At 37.3% G+C, this 24,821-nt stretch overlaps 2 protein-coding genes across 2 annotated transcripts in view; one reads left to right on the top strand and one right to left on the bottom strand.

The window, feature by feature from the left end:
- The window catches only part of LOC106875989 (CD109 antigen), a 52,065-nt gene extending 36,700 nt beyond the window's left edge, over positions 1-15,365 (top strand). Inside the window, exons 25-33 of the mRNA XM_014924331.2 lie at positions 861-962; positions 1,814-1,991; positions 3,001-3,242; positions 4,342-4,503; positions 4,836-4,901; positions 6,346-6,482; positions 8,642-8,816; positions 9,702-9,807; positions 11,263-15,365. Coding sequence (XP_014779817.2) covers positions 861-962; positions 1,814-1,991; positions 3,001-3,242; positions 4,342-4,503; positions 4,836-4,901; positions 6,346-6,482; positions 8,642-8,816; positions 9,702-9,807; positions 11,263-11,450 — 1,356 coding nt within the window. The 3' untranslated portion in view covers positions 11,451-15,365. The remainder of the gene's footprint in view (positions 1-860; positions 963-1,813; positions 1,992-3,000; positions 3,243-4,341; positions 4,504-4,835; positions 4,902-6,345; positions 6,483-8,641; positions 8,817-9,701; positions 9,808-11,262) is intronic.
- Positions 15,366-22,110: 6,745 nt separating this feature from the next.
- LOC106875996 (cytosolic 10-formyltetrahydrofolate dehydrogenase-like) overlaps positions 22,111-24,821 on the bottom strand; it is a 64,683-nt gene continuing 61,972 nt past the window's right edge. The window contains exon 24 of the mRNA XM_014924344.2: positions 22,111-22,854. The gene's annotated coding sequence lies outside the window, so the exon portion shown is untranslated. The remainder of the gene's footprint in view (positions 22,855-24,821) is intronic.

Here is a 24,821-nt window from a genome sequence, read left to right as displayed (position 1 = left end):
CGGCTCCAATCTGATCCGGCAGTGTTTCTACAGCTGGATGCCCTTCCTAATGCCAACCAAGTGTGTAGTGTGTGCTTTTTACGTGCCACTGGCATTGGCCACATTCGGCTTTTTACGTGCCACCAGCATAGGAGCCAGTTGGGGCAGGTGGGCTGGGATAAGTCAGGGCGGGGGAGCTAGCAAAACGATTAACCTGACTTAAAAGGTATTAAAAGTATTTATTTCAGTGCTGTTGCAGGAATTAAATACTAAACCATCCTTGGTACCCCTCAACCAGGACCTATATGGCCCCTGAGGGTCCATATAAGATTTTTAAGAGTTCACACAACAAAATGGTAAATTGTGGATCCACAGTAGAATTTTAAGGGCTCCTGAAAAAATGTTGCTTTATATGAATTGCAAGAAACAGCTGGGTTCCGTTCTCTAACATTCTACATAGTTCAACCTACTCAAGGGAATGTGTGAGAAACGAAATAGGAATTTCAAAAGAAGTTTCTATAAAACTAGTTTATAAACATTGAATGGTTATTGGGGTCCACCAAAATATAATAATAATCACAGGGGTCCATAGATAAAAAAAATGGTTGAGAATCCCTGCTTTAGATGTATATATTGGTATATGTGGAACTAGTTTATTATAAACATTGAATGTCTATGGGGTGGTTCCACCAGAATAAAATAGTAACCAAAAAGATCCATGGATAAAAAATAGTTGAGGACCATTGATTTAACTTAAAAACCGGGTTCTGTAATACATCTTGTCACATGTTGAGAGAGAGAGTTGGGGGACTAAAATCATGGAAAGAACTTGTGTCTTTTGAAAAATGTCTTAAATCAACTTATATTCTCATTTCTTCTAGTCTTCAAGAACATCATGGCAAAATAGCATACTCCAAATGGATCCTATGGCTCTCACAGCCTATGTCTATATCGCTCTACACAGTGTCAGCAAAGGCACAAATGTGAGTAGATGTTACCTACCTACGTATATATCTATCTATCTATCTATCTACTTACCTACATATACATCTGTCTGCTTGCCTCTCCGTTTGTCTATCTACATATATATGTCTGTCTCTGCGTCCAAACATCTGTCTATCTACCTATATATGTCTTAATGATTTGTGTATATCTGACATCTCAAAAGAAAATGTAGGAAAAATCAGTGCTGGCTATAAGTTCTATAGAAACTCTGTAGAAATAACCTTAAAAATAATGTCTGCCTATACATCTCTTTGCCCGTCTGCCTATACATCTCTTTGCCTGCCTGCCTATACATTTGTCTATACATCTCTGCCAGCCTGCCTATACGTCTTTCTGCCTGTCTGCCTATGCATCTCTCTGCCTATATACCTGTTTTCCTATACATCTCTGCCTGCTTACCCATATGCCTGTTACACATCTCTCTGCCTGTCTGCCTTATACATCTCCCTGTCTTATACATCTCCCTGCCTTATACATCTCTATGCCTCTAACCTATACATTCCTGCCTTATACATTCCTGCCTTATACATCTGCATTATACATCTGTTTGCCTTATACATCTCTATGCCTGAGACAGACAGAGGTATACTTATGTATCTATATATCTCTCTACCTATATATTTGTCTGCCTGCCTCTTCATCTATCTGTTTATTTATCTACCTACCTAATAAGTAGGTAGGTAGATAGACAGATTCTCTCAACTGTTGACATTGTATTTCTTTGTAAATTGTGAGTTTTGTTTTTAGTTTCGTCTTCCAATGTTTTTTTTTTTGTTATTTCCACTCCTACCCAACACTTACTGTTTCCTTCTTTCTCTTTTATTAACAGGATGCCGGTCCCTGTGCTGTGACTGCTCGTAATACAGCTGCTCAATACCTCTCACAGCACTCTCACACAATAAAAGACGAAGACATTTTCACATTAGCCATTACCACTTACGCTTTGTCCTTATCTAATCAGAAAAGTGCAGCGATTTATGACAGACTCTGGAAACTGCATAAAGGCGGTACATTTCAAAGGGTTTTATTCAACATTTGTAAACTATTTCATTCTGGAAAGTTCCACTAAATGTAATCTTGTTGTCTGCATTTCTTTTCTTTTCTGATGGTGATAAGTGCAGGCATGACTGTTGAGGTTAAGAAATTAGCTTCTCAGCCACATAGTTTTCAGGTTCAATCTTGCCACACTATACCTTGGGCAAGTGTCTTCTACTGTAGCCCCACCAAGCCAACCAAAACATTGTCAGTGGAACTGGTAGATGGAAATTGAAAGAAGCCTATTTGTGTGTGTGTCCCCTTCTCTTGACGTGTTAGTTGTAAAGTGGGGTTGCTATCATCCAGGTAGTGTTCTTCATTTTCAAACATTCCCAAGACACACACAATTCTTTAAATTTCTAAACTCCAAATAATATCTTATCAGAATCTGTGCACACCTGTCTACCTAAAAACCAGGCAGAATCCCTACTGATTCTAGCTTTCGAGTAAGACAACTTCAGGAGATGCATTTAACCCAAAATAAGCTGCTGTACTTTGTACTTGTTGGCATGGAGAAAGCCTTTGACAGAGTCCCTTGCGCCCTCATTTTGTGGTTGCTGCAAAAGGTAGGGCGGTGAAAGGATAAAAACACCATTCAAGCATGATCATTTCCTGTGCCACTTGACTGGCTCCCATGCCAGTGGCACGTAAAAAGCACCATTCAAGCATGGTCGATGCCAGTACTTCCTGACTGGCCCTTGTGCCGGCGGCATGTAAAAAGCACCCACTACACTCTCAGAGTGGTTGGTGTTAAGAAGGGCATCCAGCTGTAGAAACTTTGCCAGGTCAGATTGGAGCCTGGTGCAGCCTTCTGGCTTATCAGCCCTCACTCAAACTTTCAAACCCATGCCAGCATGGAAAGCAGACGTTAAACAACGATGATGATGATGAATGACATACTAATTTAAATAAACCAAAAAGACTGTCTCAGCTTTGCTGTATTTATTTTATTTCTTTTTATTTTATTTTATTTTTTTTAAGATGAGGAAAAATATTTCTCTGAACCTGATCGTCCAATCCCAGCAAATCCATCGAAGACAATTGACAGCATTCGTTACTTGGAACCTCGTGTTGAGCAAATCAATGATGCATTCAGTGTCCAGACAACGGCTTATGCTCTGTTGGCACATATTAAACTTAACCGAAATAAAGAAAACCGTGATTCCTTAATGAAATGGCTGAACTCAATGAGAAACACTGTTGGCGGGATGTCCTCGACCCAGGTAAGGCTGTTTCTTTCTGTATGTTGCTGTATCATGAGCAAAATGGTTGGAATTTAGTCAGAGAACAGTAAACGCTATTCATAGGATTGGTAGAGAGGAAGATGTGAAGGGTGGAAAATAGGAATAAAAAAAATCTGATGAATGACCCTCGGTTCGAAAGTGGTGACTAAATAAGCTACAACACTTAGCAACAAGGTTCTCTCCAGATCACACCTGTAGAATAAACCATCTCTCCTTCTCTCTACCTACCAAACTATCTTTCTTTCCACCTACTCTCACTTCACCTATCTTTTTGTTAATCTACACACACACACAGGTCTATCTGTCTGTCTATCCATCTACCTATCTTTAAAACCTTATATATCCCCCTAACCCACTGGTTCCCAAAGTGGGCCATACTGCTCCCTTGCAGGTGGTAGAAATATTCGGGGTGGGTGGGGGACGTTGATGAAAAGTGGAATGATAATGGGTATCCAAAATGGGTTGAGAGATGTGTAAAAAATATATATGTATATATTAATACTTTAATTAGGTTTAAGTTTTATTTGTGAAATAAAATTGTTTTGAATTTGCTGCAGAAAGTGTCCATATTTGTGGTGGGAAGGGTGAGGGTGGCACTAGGAATATAGCCTGGGTGCCAAGGGGGCAGCAGCCTGAAAGAGTTTGGGAACCCCTGCCCTAACCTATTACTGAAAATTAAACCTCGCCCTTCTACTCTTCTACCTTTAGTATATTCTATATTATTAACTTTATTTTCTTTCATTTCATTCTATATTATTGACTTTATTTTCTCTAATTAATCCTGTCTCTCTAATTAATCCTGTCTCTCCAATTAATCCTGACTCTCTAATTAACCTTGAGTCCTTAATTAACCTCGACTCCCTAATTAACCTCATCTCCCGAATTAACCTCGACTCTCTCATTAACCTCGTCTCCTTAGTTAACCTCGACTCTAATTAACCGCATCTCTCTCTCTCATTAACCTTGTCTGTCTCTCTAATTAACTAATAAAACATGAAATTCGTCCAAAGGTAGATACCTGTAATAGCCTTAGCCTGATTAATCCCTGTGCCTCTTTGGTTCCTCTCTCTCTTTGCAGGACACCATCACTGCCTTGGAAGCTCTCTATCAATACACCCAAGTGGATCCCAATCGAAATGTCTTCAACATGGAACTCGATGTCTGGTCGGTGGCCAATAATAACTCGAAGAAGCTGGTTTATATGACCCAAAACAACTATACACACATGAGTATTGTTAAGGTGCTGGGTTTTTTGTTGTTGTTTTTGTTTTGTTTTTTGTTTTTTTTTAAATACTTTTAATCTTCATATGACCTTAATTGTCAGGATGACTCTCCCTGAGAACTACATTAAGGGTATGCGTGTCTGTGAAGTACTCGGCCACATGCACATTAATTTCACAAACGGGCTGAAACCCTCATCATTGTAACCAAGAGTGTTAGCTTTGTGTGTGTGTGTGTAAGATGCAGTATGTGCTAGTGTGTTACACTAGTGTGTGTGTGTAATAGATGTAGCATGTTGGTGTGTGTCTCTGCATCTAAGAAAGACTTATTATTTCTCTCTCTCTCATTCAGGTTGGACCTCATGTTTACAGTTATGTCAGAGCTCAAATTCTGGGAACAGGACGAGCAATGTTTCAGGTAAAACCATTTCCTCACCTTCTCTCCCCCTCCTCCATATCAATCTTTTCTCTTTTTCAGCCTCTCTTCCTTTTTCTCTTCTCTGTCTATCTCTCTCTCTCTCTATGTATATGTGTGTATATACACACACACACACACTGTATTTGATGGCCTATAGGCAATTGTTCACCAATTGATGGCCAGACACGTTTTGTAAACATATATACCATTCTGAGCGAGTTTTGAGCCTACATTGAGTGCATTGGACACAGGGCGATTTTTAAAGCCATTTTGGGGTAAAAAAGATGCGTCTTATAGGCCATAAAATATGGTGTATATATATATATAGTGGTTGGTGTTAGGAAAGACATCCAGCTGAAACTTTGTCAGATCGGATTGGAACCAGGTACAGCCTTCTGGTTTGCCAGCCCCTAGTCAAACCGTCCAACCCATGCCAGGATGGAAAGCGGATGTTAAACGACGACGATGATGGACGATGGATATATATGGAGCAAATAATTAACGAGAAAATATTTGCGAAGATATCATTGACTCTATTATTATCTAGTGTAACAATTTAAAAGTGATAACAGAATCAACAATATAGATTAATTGCAGGCCCCCAAAAAGCATTAAATAGATGAAGGATTAAAATTGATCAAAGGACATACTAAACTAAGTATGTCTACCTGCTGGAAATAACAGTCAAAACTCTTATTTTAATCGCCAAAATACAATGATAATAACTCAAGTTATCAATGGTTGATTTCTATAGTTATCAGTGTATTTTAGTGATTAAAATAAGAGTTTTGACTGTTATTTCCAGCAGGTAGACATACTTAGTATGTCCTTTGATCAATTTTTATATATATATCTATCTTTCTCTCTTTCTATCTCTTTCTATCTTTCTCTATCTATCTATCTCAATTGTTTGATCTATCTATCTCTGTTTCTCCCTCTCTTTTTTCTCTTTTTAAATATCAGTTCTGTGAAAATGAGAAAAATATTCAAATGAAATATTACTTTCTTTCTTTCTTTCTTTTTTGCCAATGTGGATGGTGTGAAATGATGTTAGACATAAACCCCAATTTGAGGGAGTAAATAGCAACTAGGAACTTTAATGGAAGACACAATGGGACTTGAATTGATCTTGGGGTAGAAGTTGGACTCTGGACTTTTGTAGTGTGATCTTGAAACGGGAATGGTATAGTTGCAGGCATGGTTGTGTGGGAACAAGTTAGCTTCTTATACACACAGTTCTGAGTTCAGTCCTACTACATGGCAGTTTGAGCAAGTGTCTTCTACTATATCCTTGTGAGTGGATTTGGTAGTCAGAAACTGGAAGAAGCCCATTGTGTGTGTGTGTGTTTTTTTCAGTCATTGCCGACTGAACCCATCCATTGGCAGACATAAACAAAAAAAACTGGTATTTTACACAAATTCTAATGATGATCTCTTTAAATAGCTGACCAGTACGGTTAACGTAGAATACAAACATCAGCTAAAGCAGAGCTCAGAGAGCGACATATTTGAAATAAAGATTGCCCAGCTAAAGTTCACTGGTCGAAATGATTCCATTATGGACATGAGGATCTGCGTAAGGTCAGTTATGTTTACCATTTATTTTTCAATGGTTCCCTAACTTCCCAGTTTACCATTTCTTACTCTTTGTTATATTAATCCTTTCATCCATTCTCTATCTCTAATCATGTTCTCCACTCACTTCATCAAGCCATGTGAGGATGGTGTGTGTGCCATTGCTGCATTCTCCACTTGTCAGTATATTCCTCCTGGGTCCTTCCAGGCAACCCGTCAAGCAGAGTCCCTGTCAATCTCCATCACCATGAGATACCTCCGCATCTATTGTCGCCATGTAGCTAGCATAAGGTCAATTCATATGAGCTTTCAACCCAGCTGGATCCTCAGTGAAGAGAGAACACGGTAAGCAGAGTTTAAGTTGGAACATCAAGCCACAAGGCCAAACAATCTGAACTGGAACCCCCAAATTCTACAAGTAACAGGACACATCTCAGTTTCTAAAACTAGGATTACAGACCGAGATTTTACTGATGGTATATCCAATTTTTGCTGAGTCTCTGGATGTTTTAAGAGGCCTTTTCCTTTCACTGAGGAAACAGAACCTTTAGGCTTTAGAGTCTCCTGGATCAAGACAAAAAGATCCAGTCTTTTGTTGGCTTCTTGAAGGATTCCGCTTCATCAGTCTCTGTTGTGGGTAACAATGTTGAAGTTGTTAACCATTTTGCTTATCTCTGCCATGAGATTTTTAGTGGCATTATGTATGAGCCTGAAGTCCTAAAAATGACTTGGACTAACTGGGACAGTTGTAAGCTCAATGGACACCTTGCCACTACTGTGTTTTATCTCTTTCTAGTTTGTGTATGTTACTTTGAGTCTAAGTGGCCACCATGCATCTTGCTTGCCTTTCTGCCATCTCTCTCAGGCACTGTCACCCAACAATGTGATGAAGTGTGGAGTAGCCATGAATTTTCTCCACAACACCAAACCCGTTCCAATTCCTTCTATTATACTTTGTCTTGATATCCAACATAAAGGTACCACCCTCTCTTATTCTCCTTCTCAATTTAACCCTTCAGCATTCAAACCAGCCATATCCAGCACAAATATTCCGTTTTTTTGTGTCCACTGGCCAGGTCCAGCTTTTCACACCTGCCCTACATTGTCAGTCTAAAAATAGACAATCATCTTGAAATTTCAAAGCTTTGACATATTGCATTATTAATTGAAAAGGATGGGAATCATAAAAAAAGCCTTACATTTGACAGGGTAATCTGCGAAAGGGTTTAGGGGTTCTTTAGTTTTGTGGGTATACAAGGTAACCTCACTAGTGCTGGCGCCATGTAGGATGTGGATCCTGCATGAAGTAGGGAAGTTAAATGAACGATGAATCTTTGGTACACTTCATTATACAACTAATGTCTGGGAATGTTGCTATCTTCCAGGCAAAGAAATGCCCATCATCATCATCATTTAACATTTGTTTTCCATGTTGGCATAGATTTAATGGTTTGACAGGAGCTGGAGGGCTGCACCAGGCTCCAGTTATCTGTTTTGACTTGGTTTCTATGGCTGGATGCTCCTCCTATTGCCAACCACTTCAGTGCTTTATTTGTGGCACCAACAATATCACCAAGTGCCTTGCAAGACAAAAATACCCCAACTGGGAATGAGGGGAGTAATATTGAGGAGCTGTGACTTTGTGCCAGATGAGAGATTTAAGGTATAATGGGGACAGGTATTAGTGTCTTGCTCTAGATATATGAAGACATACATTTTATGAATCCATTCCTAAGTGGAACAATGAAAATATGCAAGACTTTTCTAAAATGCAGCATATATTACTTAGCTGTTGTTATCTGACTTCCAGTTATGACATTTGGTTTCTGAGTTAGAAAGTAGCTTCTTGTGTCTTGGGAGGGTCATTACACCAATGATGATAACACATGCACTGGCTCAGTATCACTTTATTATTAGTCAACCATCCAACCGACTAACAATAAGGAAGTGATTTTGAATCAGTGATTGTGTTTATTGGTGTTATGACCCTCCCTAGATACAACAAAAGTTGTTTAAACACACAAATTCACATCAAAAATCTTACAAACCAAATACAAAAAATGAAGTAGACTCTTCTTTACTGAAAATTTTCAAAGAATTCAACAAAAAATATGCACAAACACACAATCATTCATGGTTTAATTAAAAGAAAAATTCTTTTGCAGTTGGAAATTTACAACCTGGTCACTGGTTTCAGGGATGTCCGTTTTGGAAGTTGACATTCCTACTGGATATGTGATATTAAACTCAACCCTTAGACAATACGTACAAAGTGGTATTGTACCAAACCTTATACGAGCAGAAAGTTACAATCGTAAAATTGTATACTACTTCGAATCGGTAAGATAGGAGTTTTTTAAATGCTTTATTTCTGTTCTCTCTGTTATCAGAAAGATGCTTCAGGTTTCATGCACAGTATGGAACTAGCAATAATGGTAAGGAAATAGTTGGGGAAACTGCTGAACCACAAAAACTATTCTATTATCTAAAACAGGGACAATAAAATGGTTTGGTCCCATGAAGCCATGAGATTTTGTCCTTAATGAATATATTCATGGCTGAGGGAACTCCAGATTAAAAGAAGGAAAAAAAAAGATAGTTATATAGGCTCAGGCATGACTGTGTGGTAAGAAGTTTGTTTCCCAACCATTTAGTTCCAGGTTCAGTCTCACCCCATGACACCTTGGGCAAGTGTGTTCTAGTATAGACTGAAGCTAACCAAAGCCTTGTGAGTGGACTTGGTAGACAGAAACTGAAAGAAGCCTGTTATGTGTGTATCTTAGTATTTGTGTTTATCCCCTACCAGTGCTTGACAACCAGTGCTGGTGTGTCCCCATAACTTAGCAGTTTGGCAAAAGCAACTAATAGAATAAGTAACAGGCTTAGAAAAAATAAACATTGGTGTCAATTTGTTTGGCTTAAAAATTCTTTGAAAATGGTGCCCCAGCATGGCCACAGTCTAATGACTGAAACAAATAAGATACGAAGTTTGGGTTTGAACCCAGACACTCTGCTTTATAATGAAGAGTGTGGTTTTTTTTTTGGGGGGGGGGGTCTTTTCTCCATAACTCCAATAATACTAAACTTTAAATGGATTTGAACCCTCACCCTGTATTTTACACTCCTCGGCTATTGGAAAGCAGCGAGATTAAAACATGATGTAAATGAGACAACAAAGAAGGCTGAGACAATTCATTTAACAAATCTTTTCTTTCCTGTTTGCAGCTTGATCAGAGCTCCTCTTGTGTAGACTTCCGAGCCAATCGTTGGTACCCTGTCGCTAATGCTACCATACAGCACAGGATTCGTGTTTATGACTACTATGAACCAGGTAAAACCATCATTATCATCGTCGTCATTATCATCGTCGTCATTATAATATCATTATCATTATTATCTTTATCATCATCATCATCATGATTGTCATCATCATCATGATTGTCATCATTATCATCGTCATCATTATCATCATCATCATCATCATTATTATCGTCATCATTGTCTCCATCGTCATTATCGTCTTCATCATCCATCGTCATTATCGTCTTCGTCATCCATCGTCATTATCGTCTTCGTTGTCCGTCATCATTATCGTCTTCGTCATCATTATCATCAAAGTATGAGCTGGCAGAATTGTTACCATGCTGGAAAAAATACTTACCAACATTTCTTCCAACTTTCTTTTCTGAGTTCAAATGCCACCAGGGTTGACTTTGTTTTTCATTCTTTTGGGATTGACAAATTAAGTACCAGTTGAACACTGGGGTCAATGTAATCAAATTATCCCTTCTCTCAAAATTGCTGGCCCTGTGCCAAAATTTAAAACCAATAGCATCGTCATCATCTCTCTTGTTTTTCACTCTGATGGCGGTGTCATTACTATGGCACCTGTGCCAGTGGCACATAAAAGAACACCCACTACACTCTCGGAGTGGTTGGCATTAGGAAGGGTATCCAGCCATAGAAACCTTGCCAAATCAGATTGGAACCTGGTGCAGCTCCCTGGTTTAACAGTTCTCAGTCAAACCATCCAACCCATGCCAGCATGGACAGTGGACATTAAACAATGATGATGATGATTATTTTTTTCCATATCTCTTTGGTTACGAATGTATTGTTACAGCAATTGTCTTTACAGCTGTTTCGTTGTCAGACACTTTACTGTTGTAGATTTCACAGCAATACATTACCATACCACACTACTTGAGATTCAGTTGAATTAGGTACTTAAGTTGAAGCACCAAGTCAGTCCGGTATTATCTGCACAGCATCACTTCTTGATATCCTGTTGCTTATTTTGATTTTATATATATATATATATATATACACACACACACATACTTCAATCATTGGGTAATAAACTGTGCTTGCAAAGACCTATGGGTGATGACAGTACCACCTCACTGGCCCCCATGCTGGTGACACATAAAAAACACCATTCAAGCGTGGTCGTTGCCAGTGTCACCTGACTGGCTCCCATGCTGGTAGCACGTAAAAAGCACCCACTACACTCTCGAAGTGGTTGGCTTTAGGAAGGGCATCCAGCTGTAGAAGCTCCACCAGATCAGATTGGAGCCTGGTGTAGCCTCCTGGCTTGCCAGTCACCAGTTGAACCGTCCAACCCATGCCAGCATGGAAAGCAGACGTTAAATGACGATGACAATACATACACACACTACTACTACCACTTCTCCTTCTTTTTCCTTCTTATATATGACTTTTTAAATGGATTTACGTAAATAGAGATTTATAGAATCTATTTCCTAATTTGTTTTTCTATTTTCAGGGCTTTACCGGACAACTTTATACATCACCAATAATCTGTTCCAACTGAATATTTGTTACGTGTGTGGTTCCTTTCAGTGTCCTTACTGCCCTCAGTTCAACACGGCAAACATCATCAAGTGTACGGTCACCATCTTCTGCCTCCTCCTCTCTGTTTTCCTACAACGTTACATGCTGCGGACATCTTGAAACAGTTAATGTCCTTCAACTTTAACACACGCACGCACCCACACACACACACACACAAGTAAATAGGAATGGTAAACAAAGGAGAGAATATATTATTTTCCCATTGATTTTAGTAATCTTTTGTAAAAACCAAAAAAAAAAAAAGAAAAAACCCGTAATTTTAAATATGTGAGGCACTTTCATATGTGTGTGTGTGTGTGTGCACAAGTTTCATGTGTGTGGGTATGTGATTTGTGTGGATAAAACTATGTGTATACATAAAATATGTAAAAATCATAAGTGTGTGTGTGTGTTAGCTTATATATATGCAAATCATACTTTTATATATCTACACACACACACACACACACACACACGTGTATAGTGTGTGTGTGTACAGTGTACTTGGTATGCCTACCTCAAAAGAATTATTTGTAATCAGAGAATAACAATTCTATTGTGGATATCCATATAAGTGTGCGTGTGTGTTTGTCATTCAATGCATTTGGTTTTAGAGTTCTATGTATTTAATAAGTCTGACTCGGTTCCACATTGGTAGGCATAGGATATGTCTGTCTAATGTTCTGCACCCATGAAACTAATATGGAACCGAGTCAAACTGTCATTAAATAACACACACACATGCATTTATATATATATATATATACACACACACACACACACACACACTTTCTGGAGATGATTTTATTTTCATCTTTTTAACCATTTTTGATTCTATATATATATATATATATATATATATATATATATATATATGATAGACATATATATATCATAATATACACACACATGCCTATATATATATATGTATTGCTTTTTTTAATTAATCCTTTATTTTAAAGAACAATGTTAATGAAAATTTTTATATCTTGGAAAGGTTTTAGCCAATCATAGTATTAAGATTTGCGCTTGAAAGAATTATGACTGAAACAAGCAATAGAAGGTGTCCTTTTCGTATCAGCACTCTACTTCTCTTCCTGTGAGTATAATTCCATATGCATATATAACTTTGGAGCAATATTTCAGTCTCATCAGATTAATAAATTTAGTCAGTCTTAGGTCTGTAAAAAATTTAAAAAGAAAGAAATTTCTTCCTGCATTTTACATTGTTTTTACATTTCATAGATTTGATAATTATTTTGTTTTGATAGAAAAAAAATCTTATTTCAGTTTAAGAAGAAAATTCCATTCATTGGTTTTTTTGGGTTTTTTTATATGGTATTGTGAAGCTAGGAGGTTGGTGAGGAGGCACAAAGACATAGACAGAATCATCTAAATGATTAGTATTATTGTAATTAATCTAATGTATTGCAAAACTATTCTATGTATATTTTAGAATCAGATGCTAACTTGCAAAACACACACACACACACACACACACACACATGGATTTGCACATTTTAACTTTCTTTAGGTACTGATCTGCCTGAGAGCTCTTGTGATTTAAATTAAAACTTCCCATAAAAATTGCATATTAATTCATATTCCAAACATAGATTAACAATGAGAAAGTAATTTTATTAAACTCTTCCTGATTTATCAAAATTATTTGAAACAAACGCAGTAAATATCATTACCATCATGGTAACAAATAGAACCAACATGGAAAATTATTCTTTGTTTTTTCCTGCTAAATTGTCTGTGTTTGTATTCCTCATGGCTTTATTTGATGAAATCTCCAATTTTTAGTTTTGAGACTTCTGGATTTGAACCATTCATACATGAACTATTTTCAAACTCAATTCCATGTTTTTTTTTCTTTTCTAAGAGTTACCAATATGAACTCTGCCTTCTTTTTATTACATTCTTTACAATGTTGTAACAAATCACCAAACTGCAAATATTTGTCAGTGTATATTCATTTTTGATGGTTTAATTTTATTTTTAATGGTAAAGCATGTTTTCTTTCTTTATTCTTCTTTTTTGAACTTGTACAGAAAAATATTTTCAAAAGAATTATTTTTTCAATTGTAGCGAAATTTTAAATGTATTAAAAATATATTGAACGTATTGATTGCCTTAATCACAGAGCAAACTTATTGAAAATTGATTTGCAATTTATTGAAATGATAATCACTAGCGAATTATAACACATGAACACACATTGGGATGTACCACATGAAATAGTATTTCCATGTACCACATGAAATTTATTTTTAAAGAAAAATATAAATTGGATTAAACAAATTTATTTTTTTTAAATAGACTCCATTATGTTCGATTTTTCTTTTCTTTTTTTTACCATTGTAATGTTAAATTAGATATTTGTACTTAAAAAGATGTAAACTCTTTGTCTTTAGGGTCTCTGAACTGTTCAAATACTTTGGGATTCACAAATCTTTTATTACATGTCTTCAGTTCAAAGATGGCAGTTTGTTGATTTGTGCAGAAAATTTGTGTAACCAAACTCTGATAATTTTTTTTTTTTTATCAGTTTGTGAACAAACCTTGCTAAGCACCAGAATTGGTCCATCTCTGTTAACTAGAATTGGCTGTTTTCATTTCTGTTTTTCATGCAAAAAGTTAATTTTCTGGCTCCCAAAAAGGTATCACGGATTATTACCCTTGTAAACCATAATACTGTCACCACAAACTTATTTTGGACGATTCTTGTTCACCATCGCTACATTCACTTCTCTCTCTGACCATCTCTTACATTATTATGAAACTACTTGCCCTCCTCTCTTGTGTTTATTCCATCATCATTTAATGCCCATTTTCCATGCCATCATGGGTTGAACAGTTTGACTGTCAAGGCCAGGAGCTACACCAGGTTTCATTGGCTGTTTTGTCATGGTTTCTACAACTGGATGCCCTTCTTAACACCAAACACATTACAGAGTGGACAGGGTGCTGTTTATGTGGCACCAACATCAGTGCTGTTTATGTGGCATCATCAACAGTTCTCTTCTTAATTAGTCTTTATTTATGATAGACTTTGTTTTCCCTGATGGCTGGATCACCCTAAAATTGCTGAATATGCCATTGGCATAATCTGTGAGACAATCTTTTATAATTAACCAAATAATTAAAACCTATCTTCAAAATTTCATATTCTAAACACCATCTTCATAATGACAAAGTTAGTTCACTAAATTCTTTATTATTTTCAAAGTTAATTGAAACAAGAAAAATTGTATTTTAATAGAAATATCGCAGGCAAAGGGTTAGAACAGTTGTCTCCAAAATGCCAAATCGAATGTTTTTGGAGCATCAGTTGCCTTATATCCTAATTTGGTGTTGGATGAAAAAATATTCAGAAGTTGTTTGTTCGGTCACCAAATCATTGATGATTCTAAGACAAATACAACCAACATCTATGAGATAAGTACTGCCTGAAACATGAAGCCAAATGAATTTAAAAGTTAGTCATGGATTAATCCAGTAACTACTTTCTTTAATATGTATAATAATAATGATAATAATAATAAAACCATAGCTTTTGAAATTCTTGGTGGTGAAAATGACATTCATGTGGTATACTTTAACACACGTATATATGTGTGTGTATATATATATATATATATATACATACATATATATGTGTGTGTATAAAAATGTGTATGCATGTATATTTGTGTGTGTGAATGTATATATATAGATGTATATATGTAGTTGAAATTTCTTTTTTACTTTTTTTGTATATTTTACCCACTTTAATTTGTTTAGAAATTTAATTATATTCATGCACACACACATACATACCCCTATACAGACACTTGCAAACACATGCCAAGGTACCTTTTGTTAATTAATCTGATCATGGATATATATATACAAACACACATATATATATATGTACTGAAAGTATGAAAATATATTTTTTTCTATTTTTATAGAATTTGGCCATTATTTTGTACATTTTGTTGAAATTAATACAATTTTTGTAATAAAATAAAATATAAAAATATTTAACATTGCTTTTTTATTCATAAAAACCAGGGTTTATACATAGACCTTTCTCACAGGGTTGCTTTTATAAATGATGAGGTTCCTGTTGTTGGCTGCCTTTTATCAACTCCACCCTCATTGTTTCCACCCTCTTTTGAAAGCACATCACTTGGTGGTTAAGGTATTTGGCCTACAATCATGAAGTTGTGAGTTCAATTCCCAGCAACATGTTCTTGAGCAAGACACTTTATTTTATGCTTCTGCAGTCCACTCAGCTGGCAAAAATGAGTTGTACCTGTAATTCAAGAGGGCCAGCCATGTCACACTCTGTCATGCTGAATCTCTTTGAGAACTATGTTATGGGTAGCTGTGTCTGTGGAGTACTCAGCCACTTGCATGTTGATTTCACTAGCAGGCTGTTTTGTTGGTCAGATCAACTGGAACCCTCATTGTCATAACCAACAGGGTTCCAGTTTTTCTGTAATGTAAGTAACTCTTCTGCAATAGCAAACCAATTCTGTTCTGGCCCCTTCTCACCCCTTTTCCTCCCATTTTGTAGCATAAAGCCACCTTCTTCAGGGTTCATAGCCCTGCTAGCTGCATGACTACCTCACTAGTGCTGGTGCCACACCCAGTACAATTTGTCAAGCAATTGGTGTTGGGAAGGGCAGGCACTGGAGTGGAGTACGATGCAGTTCTTGGACCTGCCGAATCCTGTCAAACTCTCTCATCCATGTCATTAGGGAACATGGATGTTAAATGATGTTGGTGATGACACTTTGTCCCAGGGAGGTTGGCTCAACACAACCAACAACAACAGGGTTTGAACACCAGATTATGTAACACTAAACTAGAAACCTAGATGTCGGCCTGTCTTTTTATTTTTCACTATTCTAAAGAAATAATCTTTCTGTAATCTTTCTAGTTGATGTTTTTGTTTAGTGTCAAGCCAGTCTTCATTGATGACATTTATGATCAAGAGTTCTGTCCATGACCATCCAGCCTATTTCTATATTTGGTAACACCTCTGAAATTAGAACCAAATTAGCTGATTATTTCTCTTTTAATCACTGCTGTAGTTGTTTGCAACTCAAATGAAAAGAAGCAGAAACATTGCATGGAGTAATGTGTGGTACCAATTCCAAAGCAGAAAGAACCAGAATCAATAGTGGAGTCTGCGAGAGTGTGTCAAGCTTTTAAACCAGTTTCAAAAACAGTTTTGGTATTTACAAAATCAGGAATTCAAACTCTGAATATGCAAAACTCAAACTCTTTTTGGTGAATGCTAATTGAAGTTCCTAATTCTTCACAACTGAGGTTCATTTACAATGCAATAACAATTGGATATCCAAATTGAAGAATTTAACAATTTTGGAATATCATAAATCTTACAAAGATATTGGAAAATTTAGCCACTTTCAGGGAATTGTTGAAAATTGTATCAGTATTGTCTACCTGTGGAGGAATGAAAGGAGATTTTTGGGACCAGAAGCAAGGGAGGAGGGGACTTTGGGACTGGAAGTAAGGGAAGAGGGGTGACTTTGGGACGGGAAGCAAGAGAGGAGGGGTGACTTTGGGACTGTAAGTAAGGGAGGACGGGTGACTTTGGGACCAGAAGCAAGGGGAAGTGACATCAGGTCAAGGAGCAGGGCATTTGAATGACCTCTTTCTTCATCAGGGTATCAAAGGGAACAGGCATGTGGAAAGGATATCCGAGGGAGAGTAGTTTCTGGCTAGAGGTTGGGGTAGTGTACATGTGCATGTATGGTCAACAAGTTTTGCTGATCCTTGTGAAGCAAAGCTGAATACGTTGTTCTGAGTTTGTCTTTGAGGTGAGAGTGTCCTTGTTTCTTGCCCTTCTTTCTACACTACTAATGTGAATAGTTTAAATTTTATATTTAAGCAAGAACCATTTCTATGTTGAACTTTTGGATAAATCTTGTGAATCAATTAAGAGTTTCTGCATTATGACTTGCTGGTTCCATGTAAAAAGCATCCAGTCCACTCTGTAAAATATTGGCATTAGGAAAAGCATCCAGTCGTAGAAACCGTGCCAAAACAGATGACTGATGTTGATTCTTATGTACTTTTAATCTACCCCTACTACTAAAAGGAAGCCCTTCTGCTCCACATGATTGCTTGAATCCCTCCCCCTTTTTTTAATTGGTCTGAGCTGGAAAAAGGAGGTTGTACTCATGACTCATTGCAGACCCTCTAAATTTTGGGAGTTTCATGAATTTAATATTTTTGATGAATAGTTTGAGAGCAGCAAAAAAAAAAAAATTATTGGCAAGGAGGGATTTTAGAAGCAGTGAGAGGGAAGGACTGGGTATAAGGGTTGGAGGAGAGATAATAGAGGTAATGGGGAAGGAGGAGAGATGAGTGAGCTAGGAATAACCAAGGGAAAATGGTATGAAACCAGTCATGATAGGAGCAGAGACCATTGTAGTTGTGATAGAAAAAATATAGATAGGACACAGTATACATTATTTACATTTGACAGATATTTGTCCTCATCTTGTTTGTTGTTAGCACAACGTTTCGGCTGATATACCCTCCAGCCTTCATCAGGTGTCTTGGGGAAATTTCGAACCTGGATTCTCATTCCTAAGATATTTTTCGATGTTATTACTATTATGTATTATTATTCAGGTCGCTACCTGGAATCGAACTTGGAATCTTGGGGTTAGTAGCCCACATTAACGGTTGAGGATTTCAAGTTCAGAAAGAATGAATTGTGATGCCTTTGGTATTCAATGTGCCATTCCGATCAATTCCCAAGTAAAGAATGATGGAACAAGATTCCGAGTTTGATTCCAGGCAGTGACCTTAATAATAATAATAACATTGAAAAATACCTCAAGAACGAATCCAGGTTCAAAATTTCCCCAAGATACCTGATGAAGGTTGGCGGGTATATCAGTCGAAACATTGTGTTAGCAACAAACAAGATGAGGACAAATATCCGTCAAATGTAAATAATGTACCTAGTTCCTCATCTCTTAAATATAGACACAGTATGTTTGTAGGCCAAAGTTTGATGTGTGTCTGTGAGTGATTTTATATCACTCAGTACTTCTTTTTTGCTCTTTAGGTCAGAGACGTTTGTGTGTTTGCAGCAGCACCATCCTACAGTCAAGGCGCATGGCTTAGTGGGGTAATTGTTCAGTTTAGGGATGTAAAAAAAGTAAATAAAAATTAAGGGAGAGATAAGTAATAAAAGATGCAAAGCGACATAACTAAGTTATTATTCTTTACTTACACTGAAATATGTTGAGGTGTGTCGGATCCTCATGGCTAATACTTGAGAGTGGAAGGTTGAGAAGAGGAGAATGAACAATTATATCATCTGAATAGATATTTTTGGAGATGAAGCTAAGTAGGTTGTTATGGTTTAGGAGGAGGTTTGTGGTGGAAAAGGTTGAAGTTGGCCAGAATTCAGATTATTTCATTCTTTTTCTCTTAGTCTATTTATTGCTAATCCTCACTCTGTCTCCCGTTATTCCCTCCTCTTATCACTCAGACATCCATCACTGCCACATCTCACTGCTTGCATTTATTACTCTCTCTCTCTCCTCTCATTCTATCTTCCCTCATCAGACCACATATGCTCTCTCCTTTTCCCTTTCATCACTCTTCCCACCCTCCTTTATTACTCTTCCTTCCAGTCTGCCAAAGACAGGGCAATCTGCTGCTGCTTTGTAATCTCATGAAATCCAACTGCCTGAGGTCAGTCTTTACCACTTCATCCCATGTCTCCCACTTTAAAGAATCTTTTCTATTTTGTACACAACAACCCTCCTTCCAACCCAAACTAATTGCAGTCTTCTCTCTAACACACATCAGATTCCTCTTATTCCCAGTTTTTGGCCCATTTGTGCTTCTAACATCACATATCCAACAGGTCATAACTTCACAAACCCTCTACAATTAAAACCAGTTTCCCACTACCATGTAACAATATCACACTTTGTACATGAGTATCCCACTGGAGGTAAATAGATCCCAAAATGTTTGCCAACACATTCTATACTTACATATTTTCGCTCTGCTAATTAGATTTTTACTTGTTTCAGTCATTTGAGTGTGGCCATGCTGGGGCACCACCTCTAGTCAAACAAATCGACTCCAGGACTTATTCTTTGTAAGCCCAGTACTTATTCTATCAGTTCTTTTGCTGAACTGCCAAGTTACAGGAACGTAAACACACCAGCATCGGTGGTCAAGCGATATTGGGGGAACAAATACAGTCACACAAACATACATACATTTACATATGTGTGTGTACTACACTTTTGGAGTGGTTGGTGTTAGGAAGGGCATCCAGCTGTAGAAACTTTGCCAGATCAGACTGGAGCCTGGTGCAGCCTTCTGGCTCACCAGTCCTCAGTGAAACCATCCAACCTATACCAGCATGGAAAGTGGATGTTAAACGACAATGATGATATATATATATATACACACACACATACAATGGGCTTCTTTCAGTTTCCATCTACCAAATCCACCCACAAGGCTTTGGTCAACCTGAGGCTATAGTAAAAGACACTTGCCCAAGGTGCCATGCAGTGGGACTGAACCCAGAACCATGTGGTTGGTAAGCAAGCCACTTACCACACAGCCACTCCTGCACTAATTATGTCAATTAAGTTAACAAAAGTCATCAGTAGCTTCTTGCGAGTTGTCTGGGCAGTGAACCCAATCTATTTCATTGACACTCCTATGGCTTAATGAATCTGTTTATCTTCTCATTCTCCACATATGTGGGTTCATAGTTTACACTGCTTAGAATTTCTTTTATGTATGCCAAACACGACCCTTTCTGTTCCTGATAGCAGCAGGATTCTGCTTTCTTTCCTAACACCACAGAAGCAAAACCTTTGAGAAGCCTCAAAGTAAACTTAGCAAAATCTACGTCTGGAATTTCTTCTCCAAATTTTTGACAGATTCAGCTTTAAGAATACAGTCATCAGTAAAAAGGAGTTCCCATGGACATCCAATCTTAAATAATTTCTCTGTTATAATCTGGAAATTAGGACAAAGGGGCTGGGCTGGCAGCCCCCCCAACTGTATGTTAAATTTCTCAAGGTATTTATTGCTGATTGTACCTCCTCTACGTGGTTTGTGTGACCCTCAAAAGGATCATCTGCTCTCAGTTCCTTTGTGACCAGAGTCGAAAAAAAGCTTTCTTTGGATCAACAAGTGTTAGGCACAATGGCTCACTTCTGCTGTTGTTGTGTCACTAGAAAGGCATTAATGGTTCCTCCTTTCTTCTGTCTCTCATCTCAGTTTAATTCTCCTCTTAATCCGTTGAGTTATAAACTCTTCCAGTGACCTCACAACCTGGTTCATCAATCTGATGCCCCTAGAATTCCCTCGAGAGCATTGAACATTATCCTTGTAGCTGACATTGATACTCCTTTGCTAGTCGTCGGGCATGACAGCTTCCGATAAAATTTGTAAGTCATGTGACTAGCACATGACCCTCACTTCAGCATCTCAGCTACTTTCCTCTCTTTCATTGTTCTATCTACCATTCAGTTTTCAACTTGGATGACTGGTTCCTCTTTTGGCTTTACTTGGGATAGAAGTGTTTTTTTCTCATTCCATAATTCTCAGAGTAGTATTTCCAAACTGCTTTCTTTTTGGCAACAGTAAACTGGCATTCCATTAATTATGACTGAGGGTTTCCATTCAATCAATGGAACAGCCTGCTTGTGAAATGAATGTACAAGTGGCTGAGTACTCCACAGACATGCATACCCTTAACATAGTTCTCAGGTAGATTCAGTATGACAAGTTTGGCCCTTTAAATTACAGGTACAACTAATTTTTGCCAGCTGAGTGGATTGGGGCAGTGTGAAATAAAGTGTCTTGCTCAAGGACACAATGTGCTGTCCTGGAACTGAACTCATGACCTTACAATCATGAGCCAAGTACTCTAACCTCTAAGCCATGTGCCTTCATTCAGCAACGGTAAAAACCAGAACGTTTCTTGTCATTCTAAATACAATTATCTCCAAAGATGTCACAATTCTCTCTGGCACATTGACTTCCAATTCATTTCTCTTTACATTTTCTCTTACTGTCTGCTTCCCTTCTCAGTATATCTAGTACCTAACTTCCTTTCTACTTGTTAATACCCTCTGCTTCGACCTTCCTCTTAGTTTTTCCAAGACAGTCTCTTGTCTTTTCTGGCTCTCTCTTCCATCTCATTTCACCATTAGTCGCACCAGAACCTTGCACCAGCTAAAAATTTGATCAACAAATCTTAGATTTTTTTTTTCTCAAGGAACTCTCAGCTCTGTCAAAGTTTTCATTTTCCACTCTCTGTTGTCATAAACATCTGCTAGAATATCTCTAAACTCCCAACCAAATAAGGGTTCTTTTAGCTTCCTTTCCTTGCTTCCCCAGATTGTCTTTGACTGTCTAATTCATCTGAAATCACTATTCACTAATCCATGTTGAAAGGTGCATTCTTCACCAAGGAAGGACTTAGTATGTCCAAGGATCCACCAAACCCTTTCCTGGTGACAATAAACACTGACCACCAGCAATATATTGCCATCTTAAGACATTTTGTTTTATTTCAGAACCATCCGTGCTACAATAGATTCATTTCTACATAATGTGTGACCATATGATGCCCGAGTGTACATGAACATCTTAAATAGGATTGTATGCAAAATCTAAAGAGAAAAAAGGATTATTAGCTGTCAGCTAGATAATTAAAACTTCATTTAATGTAAGAAATAATTGAAACCAAAAATACTGAGCAGAAAATTTATTTTTTTGAGTAGCAACCTTTATGTTTCTCCAAAAGATATTCAAATAGTCATTAATTTTCTACCTTACATTATATATATGACATATCCACCCTCCCCCACCAAAGCATCTAAAAATATTACTGCAGGTCCTACATGGGATGCTGGGGTTAAATTACATGCTTTAATGCATTAAAAACTGCTTTTCCTGAATATACACTGACTTCATCTAATATGTCATCAAATATAATAAGTTTATATCATTTAATGTACATAGTTTAAAGATAACTACTGATAGTTTCTTGCTGAGAAGACCTGTGTCTAGGCAGGTCTTTATAACAGTCCATGTGTCTCCAAACAATCTTTAGCCTGATGATTGCTTGGGGACACAAGGAGCATTATAAAAACCTGCCTAGATACGGGTCTTCACAGCAAGAATCTATTAATAGCACATACCTTTATAATGTATACATTAAATGATATTTATCTCTCATTGGATGGAGTAATTTTGGGGTGAACTTACCATAATGACACAAGTAATCTACAGCTATATATATATATATATATAGCTGTAGATTACTTGTGTCTTTTATAATTTTTTTACTGAAACTAATATTTCTTACATAATTTCTATTTTACGTATCAATTTCTTGCAAACAGTTGCTATAGTATTTTCACAAAACAAAACTAAACAAAAAAATCAGTTTCTTTTGATGTTCATCCTCTTTTTCTCCATTTTCACCTTGCACCTATAGGGAAAAGAAAGAAAAAAAGATAAATACATTTTCTCTACTACACACACCCTCTCTGCTACTTATCTCTCAAAACCTATCTCAATATCTATCTATTACCTCCATTTCCCTCCCTGTGTACACACACACACACACACATACACACACAAAATATCCTTCCAATATGTGGTTGGTAAGCAACCTACTTACCACACAGCCATGCCTATTTTATCCATCATAGAATTTCTGTGCATGGTTCTTCTCTCTATATTTTTCACTACAATTCACCATGTGGAAAAAATTGTTTTATCAAACCTTTTCACTATATATACAGTGCCATGCAAAAGTCTTTGGCCACTTTAAACTGATGTAAATTTCTACTAATTGTCAACTTATAAGTAGATGTTTCACATTGTATTTTTTTTTTTTTTGCAGGTGAAACATTGGCCCTGTTGGAATCATTTCCATACCAAATCTTATATTTTGTAGTAGGGTTTCTGAATGAAAGGGGAAGATGTGAGATGACCACCAAAAATAGCCGTGCATAAGTTTTCGGCCACCTCACATAAACCAATCAAGATACAGTATAATGAAAATTGATTACATAATGTTCATTTCAAGAAGTTACTGTACATTGTTAATATGTCGTGTGGCTTCTCTTAGAAGAGATGCGTACATATCTTTCACCATCTTCACAGTTATCAGATGCCGTTCTCTATGACTGAGTTCCCACAACTCTTCAAGGTTGCGTGGATTCTTCTGACGAACTCTTCTCTTTAGTTCTGTCCACATTTGCTCGATGATATTTAAGTCAGGGCTCTGAGCTTGCCAATCTTTCAATACGGTAACACTTTCACCAGCCAGACTCGGTTGTGTTGCACGCGATCTGTGGCATGGAGCTCCCTCATACTGAAAAATCTCACCTTTATCCAAGTCTGTTATCAAACTCTCCTTCAGCAGCTGGATGTATTTGGCACTATTCAAGTTACCGTCAATCTTAACCAACTTTCTTGAACCATCATTTTTTACGTATTCCCAAAGTACCAGACTCTTACCCCCAAACTTCACTGTTTTTGTCATGTGACATGGGTCGTTTCACTTTCTAATAAGTGAGAATTTGTCAGAAGGCCTCCAGCAAAGCAAAATGACCCAAAGTGATGTTTGGTCCAGTGGTAGAATGCCTGCCACCTTTACAGGAGATCTCGTTTCAAACCCCACAGCAGCCTTCAAGTTTTTAAAATTCTACATATGTACATTCTATTAATTATAGCTGTGTTTGCTTTAAGATCCACTCATCCCAAAGAGAATTGCATGTCCTCTACAACTGTATAAACACTCTTATGCCATCAATTTATATCTGCCTCCATCATTATTTACACCCACTGATGAACCTATCTTTATTTCAGTAAGAAAGAAAGAAAAAAAATTGTCTTCCATAAACATGTTTCTTATCATTTCTATAAACATCCTTTTCTTCTCTCTCTCTTTGTCATCTCTCTTTCTCTTTGTCATCTTTCTCTCTCTTTGTCGTCTCTCTCTCGTCTCTCTCCCCCTATTATTTCTATTTCTATGGTCATGGAAGAATCAGGAAAGCTTTATTTTACATTATTTACATTAGACGGATATTTGTCCCACAACTCTCCAAGGTTGCTCTTAACCACTACGCCATATGGCGTAGTGGTTAAGAGTGCAGGCTACTAACCCCAAGAATCTGAGTTCGATTCCAGGCAGTGACCTGAATAATAATAATATCGAAAAATACCTTAGGAATGAGAACCCAGGTTCGAAATTTCCCCAAGACACCTGATGAAGGCTGGAGGGTATATCGGCTGAAACGTTGTGTTACTCTTTTACTCGTTTCAGTCATTTGACTGTGGCCATGCTGGAGCACTGCCGTTAGTCGAGCAAATCAACCCCAGGACTTATTCTTTGTAAGCCTAGTACTTATTCTATCAGTCTCTTTTGCTGAAACGCTAAGTTACGGG

This window comes from Octopus bimaculoides, chromosome 1 (assembly GCF_001194135.2).
Source record: "Octopus bimaculoides isolate UCB-OBI-ISO-001 chromosome 1, ASM119413v2, whole genome shotgun sequence".
Taxonomy (NCBI): Eukaryota; Metazoa; Mollusca; class Cephalopoda; order Octopoda; family Octopodidae; genus Octopus; species Octopus bimaculoides.
This window is presented reverse-complemented; position numbering and strand designations above follow the sequence as displayed.